Genomic DNA, 19,133 nt, shown 5'->3' with positions numbered 1-19,133 from the left:
ATCTAATTTGAAATTCATAATCAAAAACAATATCCAGAAACCCAATTTTCATTTGAAATGCTTTTCTCATCCATATTAATTCGAAATTGCAAAATACTGAAGTGTTCATCTTTCAAAGAAACTGGTGACATTACATTCTTTCACTTTCTTTCCTCCACCAAGCATTTTCTATTGCTTGTGACGGTATGCCTGTACGGCTGTGAAAGACTGTGCATTATTGTCATCACACATCATTTTGAATTTAAGTACTTCCTTATTCCATAGATAATGCTCATCCCCCATTAAACCTGGTCAAACCTCTCTCAAAGAATACAAATATCATCTTGGGGCCTAGAGGGGTTTTGAATTATCTATCAAGATTCACAAATGTGCGAACCTTGAAATGTACTGTCATGTGACGCATGTTATCTGAACATAATCAACCCGTCTTTATAAAGAGGGGACAATACGTTTCTTCAAAACGTCATAGCTAGTTGAAAGGGAACACAATAGCTTTACAAAATCATATTGCTAGCCCTGCACCAAAAGCAAACATGCTGGACATGTTAATCTAATGTGCTTATTTCAATACATTTTTAGAGTTTGTACCATTGTGAGGACTAAAGACAAGTGAAGGTCAAGTCCATAACACAATCACCACATTCAAAGCTTGATCTATGCAAATGTGACAACTCAGTGAGATGTCGTCACAAATTGAACTAGGAGATACACCACCAAAGTGTACAACTCATTTTAAAATGCCACAAGACCTAAAAACAGACAGGTCCTTTGGAAGGCCTGGCCTTTCCAAAGTCACAGAAAACATTCAGCAAACAATGTGATGCAGGTTGTAAAATCCTGTATTAACAAAAGCAAAGCCTCACCCTAGCAGACATTAACATCCACTTTAAGATGTGGTGCAATGTGAATCCTATCAAATTCAACGGATCACACTAACAACACGCTGCACTTTGGCCCTGCATTGCACCAGCAGCATCACATATATAGAAAGCAAACAAACTCACCCAGCCACCCCTTCTTCCCACTCATACACTCATATACCAGACAATGGGCAACAAAACCAATTTGATACACATTTCAGTTTCCACTCTGGCAAATCAAACGCACATTAAGCCAGAAACGCTCACCAAGTCAACCCACACACCATTGTACTTCACAGTGGACTGCAAGCATGCCAGGTGGACTTCCAGCTCATCGAAGCAGATCTACACCCATCAAAACTTAAGATTTTTGGACACCCATTATGGGATACAATATGCATCATGCAGACTTCAAAAACCAACTGCTCTTCACACGTACAGCTTCAAACCCTTGTCATCAGGACTCCAATCTGTATGAAAAGAGGGTTGAGCAGAAAGACAAGCTGCAGAACGACAAGTGCCAAAATGTCATACCAGTGGCAGAAGCGCATTCATAACAACCTTAAATTAACATTCAAAACAATTAGTTCATTAAAAAAAAACAAGCAGGACGTCCGTGTTTGAACATGAGGAAAGAACTTGTGCAATTACCTTTTTTCCTCTTGTTTGAAAGGTTTCCGGCGAAAATTGTCTTTTGTTGTGTGGTAGATCTTCCCATACTGTTTTGAATACTGTTTTGAAGGTGAGTCTACATCAACCGCTGTTCTCTCCCTTTTCTGACTATCAACTCCCATCTCCGTTTTCATTGCTGAGCACTTTCCATGAGATGGGGCGCTTTCTCCTGCATCTTCAGATTTTGTTAGTGAAATCTTTGAATAGGTATTGTCGACATTGAAACACTCACTGACTTCTATGCTATCATGAAAAGAGTTGGAGTCTTCACCAATCTCAAAGCCAGCCCAGCTGTTCTTAGAATTGTCCACCTCCATTGAGGACTCAGGGTCACTCTCTTTCTCATGAGAAAAAGACTCCAATGGTTTGTTAGGTTTGATGGCACCTTCCTCTGCACTTTGTGAGCTACCATCACGTTCTTCACAACCAATATCAGAGGTAGGGCTCTCTGGAATCACAATGATCTCATCATTCTCAGTGCCCTTAGAAATATGGCATGAATCTGTTGGATCACTCTCAGGATTCTCAGAACTGCACTCAGCCTCCTTTTTTTCCATCCGCTGCTTTCCACAAGACTCGACAAACCTCTCTGAAGTCCCTGCGTTATGACTTCCATCACTGATTTCTTGAAGTGGATCATCATTAACTAGGGTCTGATCTAACGAATGGGTACCTATTGGAGACTCAATCTTGGACAGCATCTTGACACATGCCCCATCCATACCAGATGAAGAGGTCATCTTAGAGAGTGAGGAAGGAGCGTTATCTAGTTCTGTTTGCAGTATTCGCCCAGGCTTTTCACTGGTATTTTCCACCTGGATCTGCTCCTCATCTTTACATAAACTATCTTGTCCAATCGTGCTCATCTTCCTTCCCAGTTGAAAATCAGCAGTGTCTTTGCGTTGCGAACTACATAAGGAAAAGAGAAGTCAACTGTATGGTTCATTGGCTTTATTCTTTATCTTTGGCACACACGTATACAGGTTTTACATTTTTGATATACTTTCTTTGCAGCACTTAGGGCAGCTGTCAGTGGTCGAAGTGTATGAAAAGAAGTAGTGTAACTATATTCTCTTCTGGCCCGCCCCCCTACAAACCACATCACCACACCCCCTCCCACGTGCAATACAATCCCCATACATGGGACCCGCCTTTCCTTCTTTCAACCCCCCACCACTATGTAAAGGCTAAAAGAAAGTCAGAGAAAATGAATTTTAAACGTCTCTATATATATATATCAATTAATTGTCCCCCATTGCATGCAGCTTCACGCTCCCTCCCCTTTCTAATCACCAACCATTCGCACCTCTTACGGGGCATATTATGATTAAAGTTACCCCTCCCCCCTACCCATTTACTGCACGTAAAACTGTATCAGCAGTATTTTCACATTAAGTTAGTTAAAGGCAAAAATAAATTCTGATTACTGCGGAAGCAGGACTATGATGGTGCTTGGGAATGGGCTTTGTCCCAAGTAAGCCACTAAAATAATAATAGCAACCCAGCAATTCTACAATAGCTCACAATGATGTGAGGTCCCAGGCTCGAATCCACAGCAGGCGAATGCAAAAAACAAACACGCCTGCAGTTTCAGGGAAGTGCACTTAATGGCATGTTCCAACTTCTTCATCCCTTTTATTTGAAAAAAAAGCCATTACCGAACAAATTCTTTTAAAAATAAAAGTATAGGAACAGTAAAACTTAATATATTTTAAAAAAATGAAGAAATAAAAACAAAAAAAAGCACTGCTCCCGCCCACTTCGACCACTAGCAACGGTTACAAATTACAAGTGAAATGATGAACCAAATTAGTTTCTTTGAGCTGCAAAAAGTCAGGTAAGGCAGTGATCTCTTTTTGTCCACTGCTGTACCTTATAGTAAACCTTTTCCTCATACCATTTTCCCCAAGAAGATCTTCTAAATACCCCTTTGTGCTTTTGAGAGCCGTAAAACACACCTATCACGCAACATGAGCATCTCAGATGAATGCAAGGCGTTATCGAAAGATATTATACTAATGCCGTCCATTTGTTTAATGATCCCTAAATTCAAGCATATAACATCAGACATCCATGCAAACATAACAAAGTTCTTCACTTTAGCCAAAGCAGCACATATTCCAACATCATTCATGTGTCTTTTAAAGTCCTTCTTTTTGGACTACATGCGGCTCCCACCACCTTTCAAAGGTTGATCGATAAGGTATTGAGATTCTTTTACCATTTTTGCAGCACAAACTTAAATGACATTCTGATCCTCAGCCAGACCTGCAAAGAACATATTTTCCATTAATATGAAATTGTAAGGGCAAAAAAGAATGCTGGTGTGACTGCCAAACCCAAGAAATGCCATCAGGGGCAGTACCTTGTTATTTTTTTAGGAATGGTTTGGTGCAGTCCCAACTGGAAAAAGTAAAAGCCGTCCAGGAAACATCTCTCCCTAAAACCAAAAGTGAACTTAGAGCATTTCTGGGGCTCATTGTGTACTACCGCAGATTAATCCCTAGATATTCTACTCTAACCGCATGTCTAACGGATAAATTTAAGAATGCAAAACCCCAGAAACTGAGGTGGGGAAAATCAGTGGTTAAAGGATATGTTAAAGCATATACTCTGCAGTGAACCTGTCCACAAGGTCCCTAATTTCAACAGGGACTTGATCCTGCAAACCAATGCGTCCAAAGTAGGTCTTGGCACGGTTCTTTCACAAGAGTATGAGGGAGTAGAGCGCCCCATCCTGTATATTAGCAGGATACTCTTTCCTCAGGAGAATAACTATGCCACTATTGAGTAAGAGGCTCAAGCCATCAAATGGGCCAAAACATACTCCCCGAGCTGCTGGAGAGGATGCCCCACGGAGGGATCACTCTTCCATCTCCTCTGGGAATGCCCGGAAGCAACAAGCTACTGGATAGGCGTGCTGAACCATATCCACTCGATTACCGGACTCTATATCCCTTGGGACCCTGGGATCGTTCTGCTGGGGGACACAGGGGACAGGGATCTACCATTATCGGGCCATATGGCCCGCCTATGTACTCACCTACTAACAGCTGCCAAGATAGCCCTCGCAAGACTTTGGAAGCGACCAGAGGGACCCTCCATACCACTGTGGTGGTCCAAGTGCTGGGATAATGTAGCAGCGGAAAAGATTACAGCACTTCGTCTGGGTGACATAAACCTCTTCCGAAATGTCTGGGCCCCTTTCACGGACCATGCGGAACACTTCCCCGAACTCACGCATAAGCCACCGCTAACCCGCTGGCTGGAATGATCCGCGTGGCTGAGAACTACCCCCACACAGGGGCTACATCTCCCTTCGGAAAGTGAGACCCCCATCCCTAGCCTCTGAACGGACTGAGGGCCACATGCAGATAATGTGTTGTCTCGTATTATGATATCCAAATGCTGATGTCTGATGTTTATTTTGTTCAAAACCTAATAAAATATCTAGTTGAAAAAAAACTACTACCTCACAGGTCTCAAATTCCGATGAGTGACTGACCATTCCTCTTCGATTTGGCCAAGTCTGAGGAAAGACACTAATCCCTGTATTGTGCGTTGGCTTTTAGATCTCCAACCACATTGCTTTTCTATTGAGCACAGAAAAGGAAGGGAGGGAACATAGGTTTCCTATCTAAATTTCCCCTGTGTGAAGATGGGGGAGGTAATCTCGTTAGCGGAAGGGTATGTGATGATTCATGGGATCACATCACTTCTCCCAAGGGGGATTCCGTCCCGGTGTGGCTAGGGATGTGAGCCCCCTATGCAACATCCCCCCTAAGGGTGCCGGAAAGCGGCAACTCACAGGGAGAGACTCCCCTTGTGGGACAAGGAATCTGTTCCGTGATGTAACTCTGTAACCCTCTTGACCTTAAGACCATAAAACCCATAAGGTCTTCAAACAACCAATCTGAAAGTTCGACTCTATGTTATTGCACTACTCCTTTGTTTCTTCCTGCAAGAATGAATACCAGCAAGACAAGGAAGAGTGAAACAAACATACAGGTGGATCATAAATCATTTCCCAAAAGTACTGAGAAGAAGATGATTTATACAAACGACTCCTTTATCAGGTCTAGGCGGTACTGGGAGGAGGTGACCACGAAGAGACATAAAGAATACACTATTGACACAAACGAAATACTATGGCACTCTGCTGGAGAGGATCCAGCTACAGGACATACAAACCAAGCAAGGACTCAATGAAGAAAGAAGCCAGTGTCAGCCCCGGGAAGTTCAAACTTGGGAACGAGGAAGTAAGCAGAGGAAGCAAGTCCTCAGTCTTGAGAACGCAGTGGACAGATCTAAGGAGTCCTCTTCAGGAAGACGGAGACCTGACTTGAGCCGGCACTGGGAAGCGGCTGACGGTGCCGTGACCTCGATAAGGTTGACCGCGTGGTCCTTCAACAGCGCTGATACCAGTAGGCAGGGGCCCCACAGAGAAGAAGCAGTGCAGAGGAGTCAAGTCAGCGTTCATCGGAAACACATCACAGAAAGAACCAGTGACGTGCCCCCACCATAAAGGTCAACACGGGAGGTAGGGATTGGGCAAGAGTGAGGAGTTCATCAGGAGTGAGGAGTGCATGGGGAGTGATCTCCCTCGTCTCAGTGGTTGCGCCAAAGGTGCCAAGAGTGAAGAGTACATCAGAGTAATCTCCCTCGTCTCAGTTGTTGGGCCAAAGATATCAAGAGTGAAGAGTAATCTCCTTCAACAGCCTAATAACAAGAGAGTTAATTCAGTCGAAAGGGTGCTACGGGAGCCATCTCCCCCACCACAGTGTTACTGAAAGAAACAGAAGACATCAAGGGCATTTGTGTGAGTAGCCTCCCTTGTTGTAGTAGACAAGAAGATGATAAATAAGTCAAAGAATATATGTGTTATTGAGAAAGAGGAATTGTGGGACATTTAATGAAGCCCTAGGAGAGGCCTGGGAAGAATTACAAGGGCTTATAAGAACTGCTCTAAGAAACTACCTGCAGACAGCCAGAGGCTGAACCAGTTGGACCAGGAGAAGGGAGTCATTCTCCTTTCGTTATTGATGCAAATACCTTTTGATTAGTGGTAGGGCTAGAGTAGGATAGCGGCTCCTGGTGACGGAAAGGGGCTTGTCGCACAGCTTTATAGGACAATTCTGCTGGCGGGAAACCGAGGGACCTGCTCGCAGTTAGAACTAGGTGGGGGGGGAAGACCTGGGGAAGGACACTGACAATGCTTTATGGGCCTTGATGTGTAGAAAAGCCACCGTGCATCAATCCCTGAAACTACTGCATAGATGCCACTATCACACGGTGGTACTGGCAAAGATGGGAAGGGGACAAGATCCGCAGTGCTGAAAGTGTAACCGGGCTAGAGAGGACTATGGCCATATGTGGTGTGGCTGTCGGAAGGTCCAAGAATACCAGAGGGATGTTTTGTCCTGGGTTCAAGGAGTGGACGGGATACACAGGAGGATCTCGCCATGGTTCCTCCTTTTAGGGGTTCAACATGGGGAAGAGGAAGAAGAGATGGGATATGGGCACATGGTGCAGGTACTGCTGGTAGTGGCTGGATGCTGCCTGGCCCAGGTGTGGAAAAGCCACCAACTGCCGACGGAGAAGTAATGGGTGAGGAAGGTCTGTGCTACATACGATATGGACTTTGACACATTTGTTGGACAAATCCCGGTCCAATATCGAAACCCAGTGGTTCCTCCTCTTTGAGAAGTATGGCCGGTGAAAGCTGGTAAGAAGGGGAGGTGCCCAATGGGGTGAGGACGGTGGGCCGGGTGGAAGGGAGGGAGAAAGCCTCGGCTGGAGCCTAGGTGGGCCGTGTGAAGGAGACAAACCTAGGTGTCGCTGCTGGGAAGTGATCCCTGTGAACTGGCAGAAGTGTTGAACCCCAGGGGGGAGTGTGAGCTCAAGGAGTGTGTGTGTAGGTGGAATGTACACCATCTGCTGCATGGGAGGGGTAAAGGCAGAATGTTAAGGGAGGAGGGTAAGGGGGTTGGTGGAGGGATAGGGGGGTGGTTAGGGAGGAAGGGGTAAGGTGGGTTCAAGGGGAAATGTGTTAATTGTCGACAATATACTTTCTGAAATGACAAAGTTCAATTTTGAGAAACAAAAGGCTAGTATTACAGTATTTAACGCACCCCGAAAACCAAAGTGATCTCTCGTAGCACAGAGAATGAATGGGATAGAGTTCCATAATTTGGCTGCTGCCACAGAGATAGATCGATCGCCCACCAACCCACTCAAACCGGTAGCGAGGCACTGGGAGAAGGCATGCGTCCTCAGAACGAAGCACACGGGATGGTTGATAGGGGTGGAATTTTTTACTGCAGAGGCTCTGTGCTGTGGCCATAAAAAGACTGGTGAACCATGCAGAGAGATTCAAACTGCACCCGTTGTTGTACAGGTAGCCAGTGAACGGAACCAGAGATCCAGCAAAATATCAGAACCATTTGGGGTCCCTGTACAAATCTGGGTGGCAAAGTTCTGGAGTAGCTGCTAACGACGAAATAAGTAAAGAGGCTGAGCGAGAAATAATGAATTATGGTAGTCTAGCTAGAAAAACCAGGGAAGCTGTCACCAAAGGACGAAAGTGAGCCGGAAGAAATGGCAGAACTTTGCGTAAGATTCCGAGTTGGAAAAATCCGGCCTTGCAGATAGCACCCACCTGGCCCAAGGTGGATTGAGAAGAGGAGAATTTAAAACCTAAATTCCTCACCTCAAGCACAGGTATAGGGCAAGGGCCAAGTTGAGGGGGCCTGAAGGCCGAAGCGCAAACTGAAGCATAAGAGGACAGAATAGAGTGAGGAAAGAGAAAAGGGTTAACCACCAGTACCTCAGTCTTGTCCCAGTTAAGTTTCAGCCAATTGCGGCCCATCCACGTTCCCACTGCCGCCAGGCAACTCCTAAACTGAGACGCTGTGTCCGGCTGAGCAGATTCCAGCCGGACGATAATTTGAGTGTCATCAGCATAGGAGTAGGACCTGAAGCCGTGGGAGCGGATGAGCAAAGCAAGGATGAGCAGAACAAGAGGCTGAATATAGATATTAAACAGCACAGGAGACAAGGCAGAGCCCTGGGCAACCCCACATAGAAGGGAAAAAGAGGAAGAAGAAAAGGAAGAAAGTGTTAGTGTCGGGCTTATGTCAGTCAGGAAGGATGCGAACCAGGAGAGGACCTGTCCAGAGAGACTGGCCAGGGCAAGGCGATCCAGCAGCACAGGGTGGCCCACTGTGTCAAATGCCTCTGAGAGATATAACAGTATCAGAGCACCAAATCCCCCCCTGGTCTGCCAGCCGGGCCAGGTCGTCGAAGACTGAAGCAAGCACACACTCTGTACCCCGACCATTGCGGAAGCCAGATTGGAAAGGGTTGAGGAATAAAGAATGTTCTTGAAAACTTGTGAGAAGGAAAGAGACCAAAGATTCCAATAGCTTCATGAAAAAAGGAATAAGTGATACAGGATGAAAATTAGCGGCTACAAAGGGGTCAAGAGAAGGATTTTCAAGAGTGGAATGACCACTGATTGCTTTAGCTGGTTTATAGTCATTCCATCGACAGCCAAAGCATCTAACACCATACCATCTATAAAAAAAAAGCATCTAAAAAAAAAGCATCTAATGCATTTATTTTTCTTTAATGGAGGGGTCCCTCTCCCCAAACCCCCTTTTTTAACCTTTAACCCCCATTTCTATTAAACTAAACCCTTTACCATCTAAAAAAAGAAAATGCATTAGATGCTTTTATTTTATTTTTTTTAGATGGTATGGCTGTCGATGCTTTGGTTGTCGATGCGATGACCGGATACCCTTTAAATAGCTAGATGGGAATTTTGTCTGAGGAACAGGAGTTATTAACTGCTTGTGTGACCCAGACTAGAATGTGGGGCATTTATTTTAGTATTCTCAAAGGGATTGCATCAGCAGGTGACGCAGATTTGAGTCGCATTGTGGCTGCTTCAATATCATCAGTAGAAAACACAGGAAAAACAGACCATTGTTGGTCAGGAGATGGAATGAGGGCAGCAGGATCCAGTGCATCAGTCAGATAGAGGTATCTTGTCACATATACTATTGACCTTAGTTGTGAAGGAATTAGAAAGATCATCACAGAAAGCCAGAGAGGAGATCATGCTGTCAGAAGTATCTGGTCTAGATGACAATACCAAAGAGAAAAGTTCCTTTGGGCGATTTATAGCGTTTCCCACCCTTTGGGTGTAGAAAGTGGATTTAGCAAGATGAATAGCTTGATGGCAAGACTTAGAAGCCTGCAGGAACCCCATCTCATCATGTGAGGAATATGAGAGCCACAAGTTCCGCTCAGCATGACGCTTTAGAAGTCGTAGGGCTTTCAATTAATCGTTGAACCAGGGCTGGTTAGGACCCACTTAGAATCTGATTTTGCGTGAAGAATCCTGGCATGGACTAGGAAAGGGACAGCCAAGTGGTTGGACAAAGGAATAAAGAGTGGCATGAACCTTGATACCAAAGAGTTGCTTGCGAATACCAACTGAAGCAGATTTCTATAAAGAGGAGTAATGGGCTACCCAGTCCAGGTCAGAATCCCTCACAGAAGAGCCATCAACCTTAAATTTATAAAAGGGCCCATTATTAACAATAACCCAAAAAAGTTGACATCATTTGTAACAGAAGAATTTACCCATTCCTCCCAAGACGCTGTTTCAATGTCATGCTTTCTATGAGCTATGGCATTCTCATAGATAGTTTGAGCCATAATATCAGACCTTGTAGACAAGGAATTCTTCAAGTTTGTCAGCAGACAAGACTCTAGTTTGATACACTCAGCATTAAACCACCTGGGATGAGGACTGCTCTTCCTTCTACCCCACTAAGGGTAAATGTGGCCGAAAGGTTGGTCAGGAGTCGTGCGAGAAGTAAGACCGAATGTCACTCTGATTTAAATTGCCAGAGAAAAGACATTCAAAAACCTGTCTATTCTTTAAAACAATATCCCTCCGCAGGCTCTCGCAATCGACTAACTGCAATTTTAAACCGACGCTTCAAGCCCCTACGGGACACGGTCGACAAACCTGGTTAGAAAAAGCTACCCCGGAGCCTAAGCTCTACTACCAGGAGAAGAGAGTAATTTTTCTGCCTTTAGTTAATTCAAATAGTGGTTGGGTCATTTAGGTTAGATTTGGACAGCTGACCTATTTTTTTTGGATACTTGTTCACGGCTGACGAGCACCTTAGTTAGTAATATAAGCAGGGAACACCCCCATAGTGATATGCAAAGATAGGGCTTCTTTTTATTCTTTAATAAACACATGACACAAATGTCCTTTGAGATTCTGTGTCCGTCTTCTGACTCTCCACAGTGGTTTTGCATTCAAGTGACTGGAACATTCATGAGGTACTATGGCCTTGGCATATTACTAATTTGGCAGCTGTAGGGAACGATACAGAGACAGACTATCCCTACCTATTGACCTCGTCCCAAGTATGTGGGACCTCAAGTTAGATTGTAAAATGATGACTTTGGACCTGTGTGCCTTTTGTTTGTATGTGGTCTAACACCTGGCCCAACACCATGACTCCATTCATTTAAGTTTGCTGCACTGGATTCAGTTTTGGCATTGCAAGGTTTCACCAAGGTGCTAATCAGGTTTTAGTGCATGTTTGATTCATCGCTTTTCGTAATAGTCTGTACTGCTGTATGACTGTTTGCTGGATATATAGTGTTGTGTCCTTATGTGGCTATGTTTAGTAGATGCACTTATGTCTACGGTAGTGTAGCACTAGGGTGTTTGTGTGCATTTTTTGCAAATATGTGCACCAGTAGTTGTGTGGGGACACTGTCTTGAGATTATTGAAATACATGTTGTGGCCATATGAAGATCTAATCATTCTGACACAGTGTAATGAGAGTAGAGTTATTTTTGAGTAGTTTTTATGATAATTTCTGTTGGGATTTCTTGCATGCTCTAATGCCATTTATTACCGGATCAACTTGCTTATACTGTGGTAATAGGAAGCTGTGCCTCAGCAAATAGTGATATGTGGTGTGTCCATGTGGGCAACACATGTTAGTGTGATTGAAGCACCTGCCTGCAGTAAGGAATGAGCAATGTAACCAAGTAGGTATTGACACCTTCGACTACCTTGACATTTTTGAGTGGGAAACGCTTCACTAATTGGTCTTGAACCATAGCTGGGCCATACCTTAAGAGTCTGCAGTACCTTAAGAGTCTGTGTATGTCGGTTTTGGTTGATTTCGGTAATCGCACGTTTGAATCTGCACGTAGAGTGAATGCAACATGCATTTTGGAAAGTGTGTCCAGGTATTGTGGGCAAGAAGGTCCGCAGGTGTGGCAGACCCAAGTCAAATGGGCACTCGAGTATCTGATTGATACAGTCAAGTCTGACCTCAAAGGTGTGTTTATTCAAGGTTCCTGTGTGTGACAGGCCCAGCATTTGTGTAGTTAAACATGCCTTGGTATTTATGGGGCATTGATGGTGCCTGCCTGTGCTTGCACAGGTTCAGAGTGTCTGTTGTCTAGGCCGCTAGATGACATCACCCTATTGCTTGGGGTGCGCGAGGTGGACATACATTCTTGGACAGTCTTGAGGCTAGCCCTTCAGTGGGGTTGCTCTCTTAGTTTATCAATAAAAGGTTAAATGTGATTGGGATTCAACAACAAGGAAACAAGCCACCCCTCCCTTAAACGCATTCAATTGTGATAGTAACGACTTCGAAGAGCAGTTTATAAATCAATATATGCTAGCGTACCATGTTCCGTGATAAACAATTTATTGATAAACTTTTACACCAAGTAAAAAAGCACCAAATATCGCACAGAAAAAAATAAAATACAGCGTTTTACACTTTGTTGGTTTATGCTGTGTACCGGTTTGCGTAACATACAATATACATTGTGCCGTTTGTGCAGATACCATTTGAAAAGTATTTCAAATTATGAGTATTAGGGGGGGCGCTGTTGAGCAGCCAAGCAAGATGGCCGCTTAGTGCCGGAGCTCCGTCACTGCACACCCAATCCTTGCTGCACCAGCACGAATCCGGTCCGCTGCCACACGGAAAGCTAGCGATTCGACTAGCGGCGCTGCCAGCTACACGCTCCTGCAACTCCGAGGCGAAACGGAGCCCGGGACCCGAACTTCTGCAGCCTGAGGCCTTCTGGGGCCTCCCGGATCCCCTACGGGCCGATCACCGCCGGAGGAAAACGGAGACGCCGCGGATTGCGAGCCCGCTGCCCCGGAGGCCGACCTGACTACACAGGATTGGGCGGAGCTCCTCCCGCGCCACTGCCAGCTGCCGCCGCCGCGGAGAGGCCTCCGCGAGGGAGACCGGCCCCGCCTTGGCCGCGTGAGGCTCCGTACGGCCGTGGCTTGCGGCGGCCGCTGGTCCCTGCGCCAGACAGAGCGCCGACCCGCTGCCGCCGGGGGCTGGAGAGTGAGGCCGACCCAACTACACAAGATCGGGAGGAGCCGCGGTTCTCGCTCCTCCCGCACCACTGCCTGCTGCCGCCGCCGAGGAGAGGCCTCCGCGAGGGAGACCGGCCCCGCCTTGGCCGCGTGAGGCTCCACGCGGCCGCGGCTCGTGACGCCCGCCGGGCCCCGCGCCAGACGGAGCGCCGACCCGCTGCCTCCCGGGGCTGGAGGGAGAGCCGGGCGCTGACAGCTGAGGGGGCTGTGAGCTGCATCCTGGGGACACCGCTGTCGGGCCCCCCTTCTTCCCCGAGCCTGCCACGCGGACCGCCTCAGAACACTGCTGCAGCTGCGAGCGGACGCCGGACACAGCACTCCTGGCGGCCTTGAGGTGGGTGCTGTCCTCTCCGACCCCTCCTGGAGGCGACCAGTGTCAACCCCGCTAGGGGGTCCCCCTCACTTACTACTGGGCCCGGGCCCCACCTGCCATCTCCGCCTTGGGTTCTGGGCCTGGCCTGGCGCCTGGCAGCTGCATAGGACACGTGGGGCCCAGCCGGAACTTCACCGCCCGTGACCACGCACTCCCCCTTACCAACCCACACCACCTCGGTGGCCACTCTGTTGCCCCCCCCCCATCTGACGGGCGCACGGTCCTGCCCTTGCCTCATCCGCCGACTCCACGACCGTTGCCCGTCTTCAACCAGGCCGGAGCCGCTGTAGACCCCCCGCCACAACAATGTCCAGTAGGGCGCGGGGCGCCAACAAAACGGGGGCTATGGACAAATTTACCAAACCAGCCCACAGGGCTGACCAGGCGTCCCCCTCCGCGACACAAGAGGACGGCGATGCACTCCCGGACCCCCCACAACCTGACCTTACTACCATGATGGAGTCCATGGCCAAAAACTTTGCTTCCTTCCATGAAAAGCTAGACGATATTAATGCTAATGTCGCCTCCCTACGCGCCCAAATTGACCAACATGGGTCCAGGCTCACGGAAACAGAACAGCGGATAGGGACCAACGAGGACCATATCCACACCCTCCAGACCACGGTCTCAGAACTCGTCCGCGACATGAAACAGGTCAAGGCCAAAAACGACGACCTCGAATCGAGATCACGGCGAAACAACATCCGAATAGTGGGGGTTCCCGAATCCGCACTCAAGGGCCGCATGGAGACCGCGGTTGAGCAGCTCATCAAAGACCTCCTGGGCAACCCTGAGCTATCCCCGTTCTTCACTGTTGAAAGAGCACACCGCTCCCTGGCGGCCCGCCCCAGGCCCGGTGACTTTCCCAGGCCCATCATCGCTAAACTACTCAGCTATAAAGACAGGGACCTCATCCTCCGATTGGCCAGAGAAAGGGGTGAACTGCGGTTGGAATCCCAAGTCATCAGAATTTTCCCTGATTTTTCGGTGGGAGTTCAGATGGAGAGACGCCGGTTCAGCGGGGTCAAGAAGATGTTGAGAGACAGAAAAGTCGAATACTCTATGCTTTTCCCGGCTCGCCTGAAATTCATCCACCGCAACAAGAGCTATTTCTTCACGGTCCCTGACGAGGCCGTCAAGTTCATCGAGGCTCAGGTCCCCCTGGTGGACCCGCCTGAGGAACAGATGGATGGCGACTGACGCTGTGAGTTCTGGGCTCCTTCCCTGACCCTGGGTGGTAGACGAGGCCCTGCTGTGGCTACTACATGCTTCCACGACCAACACAGGCCACTGCCCCAGGGTCGGGCCGCATCGCAGCCCATAGACCCACGATAGACTCCACGTCGTCCGTGCTATACTGTAAATTGCGATTATCCGCTATCTGTAACCTCCACTCAAATTGTCTAATGATGCTGGTAAGAATATATAAGCTGACATTCACTTAAAGTTTCACTATGGGTGTGCTTGACGGCAGCAGCAGCCCCCACTGCAGCTGCAAGGCCGTTGATGGCAGTTAAATTGTGTTCGAGCCCCCGTTGGGCTCCCTTCCAGGCGTTGCCGAGTTGGGGATGGCACGCAGTTTCGCTTCAGGGTGGTTGCTTATACACTGCTGGGTACCGCTGGGCAGTGAGGGTGGGGGGTGGGAAAGTTGGGGTTTGTTGTTCTAAAAAAGGCGGGTCGGTCGAGACCGGTGCGACAGGGCGGCAGGCCTTCTGCACCACAGAGCTCCATTTCAGGCTCAAAATGAGAATACACAGCTGGGATGTCCCTTAGCTCATGAACATGGCTATTAGAATACTGACATGGAATGTAAGGGGGCTGACCAACTTCACCAAATCTCGCAGAATTACGGCCTATGCGCAAAGGCATGGAGTCAAGGTACTCCTGCTACAGGAGACTCATGCCAAGAAACTCCTGGCTTCAAACCTCGCACAGTCCTGGGGCCCCAACAGGTACTATACCCAGTACTCCACTCAGTCCAGAGGCGTCCTCACTCTCATTCACAAATCAATTAGATTCACGCTTCACACATCCCATATTGATCCCGAGGGCAGGTTTGTGATCCTACACTGCTCATTGGCTGGCGAAGAATGCCTGCTGGTAAACTCGTACGCTCCCAACATTGATTCTCCCGACTTCATGGACACGCTGCACGGCATTCTCATGAAATATGTTGAGGTTCCCATTGTGTGGGGGGGCGACATGAATCTCATTCTCGACACAACCCTAGACAGGACAACCACAGCCAAGAGACCGGTAGCCCGAGCGGCCAAGCGGCTGCTGACCCACATGAGCTCACTGAAACTATATGATGTATGGAGAACACTCCACCCCCAGGAAAGGGACTACACCTTTTACTCCACAGTACACGATAGCTCCTCAAGAATAGACATATTCCTCCTGTCGAGCAGTCGGATGGGTAGGGTATCCGAAGTCAAGATCCTAGCGCGCACACTCTCCGATCATTCCCCCGTGCTGCTCCAGATCCAGTTGGGTTTCACTGCAGGGGCCCGCCCCGCTTGGCGCTTTAAGTCCGACGCCCTATCAGACATCGTTCTTAGAGCAGAAATACTGGCTGACATAAACTTATTCTTCGAAACCAACAAGGCCCCCGACACATCCGCAGGGACCCGCTGGGAGGCCTTCAAAGTCTACATCAGAGGAATGTGCATTGCCAAAGAAGCGGGCGTCCTCAAGTCCATAAGACAAGCCTTAAGCCGCTCCGAATCTAAACTCAAAACACTGGAGCGGGATTATGCTTCCGAGCCAGTGCCTGCCACCTTAGCGAAAATTAGGACGGAACTGGAACTATTTGAATCACATGCCCTCAGCGAAGTGAGATACCATACCCGCCCCGCAGCCGCCCGCAGATATGGCGAGGGAGACAGACCTGGCAGAACTCTGGCCAGGCTGGCCCGGGCCGAGAGAGGTGGGACTCGCATAGATAGCATTATCGATAATAATGGGTCCAGACATTGGGCAGACCAAGCTATCCTTGACACTTTCGCCAACTTTTATGCCACCCTGTACGGTCCCCAGCCAGAGCACACGACCCGTGACCTAGACGACCTGTTGGAATCCATCCCTATGACCCTGATCTCCCAGGATACCAGGGAACTCCTAGACGCCCCGTTCTCACTAGAAGAGATAGTCCAGGTGATCTCAGATCTCCCCAAGGGCAAAGCCCCTGGCCCCGATGGACTCACTGCTGAGTTTTACCAGGAGCATGTGGCCATACTAGCGCCACCACTACACAAGGTCTGGACCGAATCACTCCGCTCACACTCCCTCCCCCCCTCCCTAAGAGAAGCACTAATCACTGTTCTCCCCAAACCAGGGAAACCCCCAGACGAATGTGGCTCCTATAGACCCCTATCCCTCATTAATACTGATATGAAGATCTTTGCCAAAGTAATCGCCAACAGATTCCTCCCACTTATGCCCCACTTGGTCCACGCCGACCAGAGTGGATTTGTCCCAGGCCGCTCTACAGCACTCAACATCCGGCGCTTATTCAACGTGATGTCGAGAATTGACCCGAAAGCGGACGCTGTGGCAGTCACACTGGACGCCCAAAAGGCGTTCGATATGGTCTCGTGGCAATACTTGTGGGCCGTCTTGGAGAAAATGGGAATTGGGCCGAACATGATCGCCTACATACAGCTGTTATACACGGGCCCGTCGGCAAGGGTACTAGTCAACTCCGTCCCCTCTCCCCCCTTCGCGCTGCATAGGGGCACCCGACAAGGCTGCCCATTCTCCCCCATCCTTTTTGCACTCGCCATCGAACCTATGGCCGATCATGTCAAGAACCGTCACACTAACAAGGGCGTCCGCCTGCTAGACACACCGGAAATCATCTCGCTGTACGCGGACGATGTCCTCCTCTACGTCAGACAACCCTCCACACACCTGGACCCTATCATCCGAGACATAACAAAAATAGGCACCTATTCAGGCTTCACTATTAACTACTCAAAATTATGAGTATTAACAATCGGGCAACGTGATCATCACCCTGTTTTACCTTGCATCCGCATAACTATAGTATGTAGAGCAAGGAAGACTAGAGAAGGACGGAGAACTGTCCCCAAGTTATAAACTAACAACTCTCTTTTCTGGAAGTTTTCCAATTAATCTAACTGTAAAAATGGGTGGCTTGTTGCTCAGGGATTTTATCCCTCCAAAAAAAGTGACTGGCAAGGATGTAATATCTAACCACACTGTGTTTTGGCCCCACATTTCAGATAAGTTGATCCTTAGACGTTCTTCACAAGATTTAAAGAGGGCCTTCATCAGGACGTGAGATTTCTTTAAAGATGTAATGAATCCAGCAACCCCTGTTCTTTTTAAAGAAAATAACTTTTTAAAAACTAGTGTTAAGCACCTGTTTGTCCATATTACAGCCAAGAATACCTACAAGTGTGTATTGTACTGAAAGTTGTGACCTGAAACTGACCTTAATCGTGATATGTAGCGTATTAGGTGTGAGAAACCAGAAGGTGTCTCACCAGCTAGTCCCCGGGGATCTGTCATCCAGGTGGCCATGACACGTCCATGGCTTTTGGATCCAGCTCCTGGCGGTGGACCAGTGCGGGAGGATCACCTGGGCGAGGGGTCTTCGGGGAGTGGTAGTAAGAGTGGGAGACCGGATGTTGAGACGCGGTATCCCCTTACCTGTAACACCTTTACCCCATCCCACCAGGTAGGATATTTAGGAACTCTACTCCCTCCACAACCCCTTTTTATTTTTTTTTTATTTTTTTTTTTTTTACAACAAACACTTTCTCACGGACAGCCCGCTACGAGGGAAAACAAACTAACACCCGAGCAGTATACCAGACGTTTCCTAATACAATGGTCAGGCAAGGTCAGGTAATTACTAACCATCACACACACCTAACTTCCATTACACTTCCCCACACAGATAAAATGCGGAGCACGAGAGCACGCTCTGAGCGAGGCAAAGCACACGAGGAAACAGCAGTTTTGAGACGGCAGCTGAGCAAGAGAGGAAAGATGGCAAAGCCGAAGGGTATCGCAAGGAGGGCAGTTCCCTTGACCTTTTCGACAAGGAACTGTGACTTTCCCGAAACCTCAAGAATCGAAAGCATAAGACCAGGAAACCAGGCTGAAGAATACTGCATTGTGTCGGAGATACCCAGGGCCCTCCCACGTCAATAAATCAAGGAAGGGAGAATAACCAGCTGCCATGGTACCGTCCTTGGCTCCAAGAACAAAGCCATTTCAGTCAAATCCGGTGAGTTGGGGAGACCGATACAAGACCGGTCTGTGTTGAAGCCAAGGTTGCAAGCAGCAATACTGTATGGCGAGTGCTGGAACGAACATTGTTAAAACACGTGTGTTAAGAAACTGATAAGTTGAACTGCTGATGAGTGATTGAACTTTAAAGGAAGCTACAATACCTTTGACAGAGTGGTCCGGCAGCGCATGGGTGCTCAATCGAAGGTCTCTGTAAGGTATCCAGCTGAGAACTGACGAAAGTAGATACATTTTGTCCGAGTCCGGCGGAGGGAGATCAAATGAAAGAGAACACATAAATGTGATTCGTAGTGGTCCTGTGACGGCTCAAGCAAAATCACGCGCACAGTCGAAAGTCTTCGATTTTGATGTAAGAAAGTTTGGAAAAGTACATGAATATGGTCCGAGCCCGGCAGAGGGAGACCAATTGAAGGTTCTGGTGTAAAAGTGGGTCTGAACCCGGCAGAGGGCCACACGGAGTGAACAGTAAATCACCCGAAAACTTGTATAAGT

The 19,133-nt window shown here is 48.0% G+C and overlaps 1 protein-coding gene across 5 annotated transcripts in view; it reads right to left on the bottom strand.

Moving 5' to 3' along the window:
* Nucleotides 1–19,133, bottom strand: part of PARG (poly(ADP-ribose) glycohydrolase) — a 2,316,516-nt gene that overhangs the window by 2,156,871 nt on the left and 140,512 nt on the right. For 4 of the 5 annotated variants that reach the window (XM_069610801.1, XM_069610798.1, XM_069610799.1 and 1 more), the window contains one exon: nt 1,512–2,441. The exons of the other annotated variant lie outside the window; for it this stretch is intronic. In XM_069610801.1, coding sequence (XP_069466902.1) covers nt 1,512–2,441 — 930 coding nt within the window. The remainder of the gene's footprint in view (nt 1–1,511; nt 2,442–19,133) is intronic. 5 annotated transcript variants of the gene reach the window in all.

Source organism: Ambystoma mexicanum, chromosome 8 (assembly GCF_040938575.1).
Source record: "Ambystoma mexicanum isolate Mex_15411 chromosome 8, UKY_AmexF1_1, whole genome shotgun sequence".
Taxonomy (NCBI): Eukaryota; Metazoa; Chordata; class Amphibia; order Caudata; family Ambystomatidae; genus Ambystoma; species Ambystoma mexicanum.
This window is presented reverse-complemented; position numbering and strand designations above follow the sequence as displayed.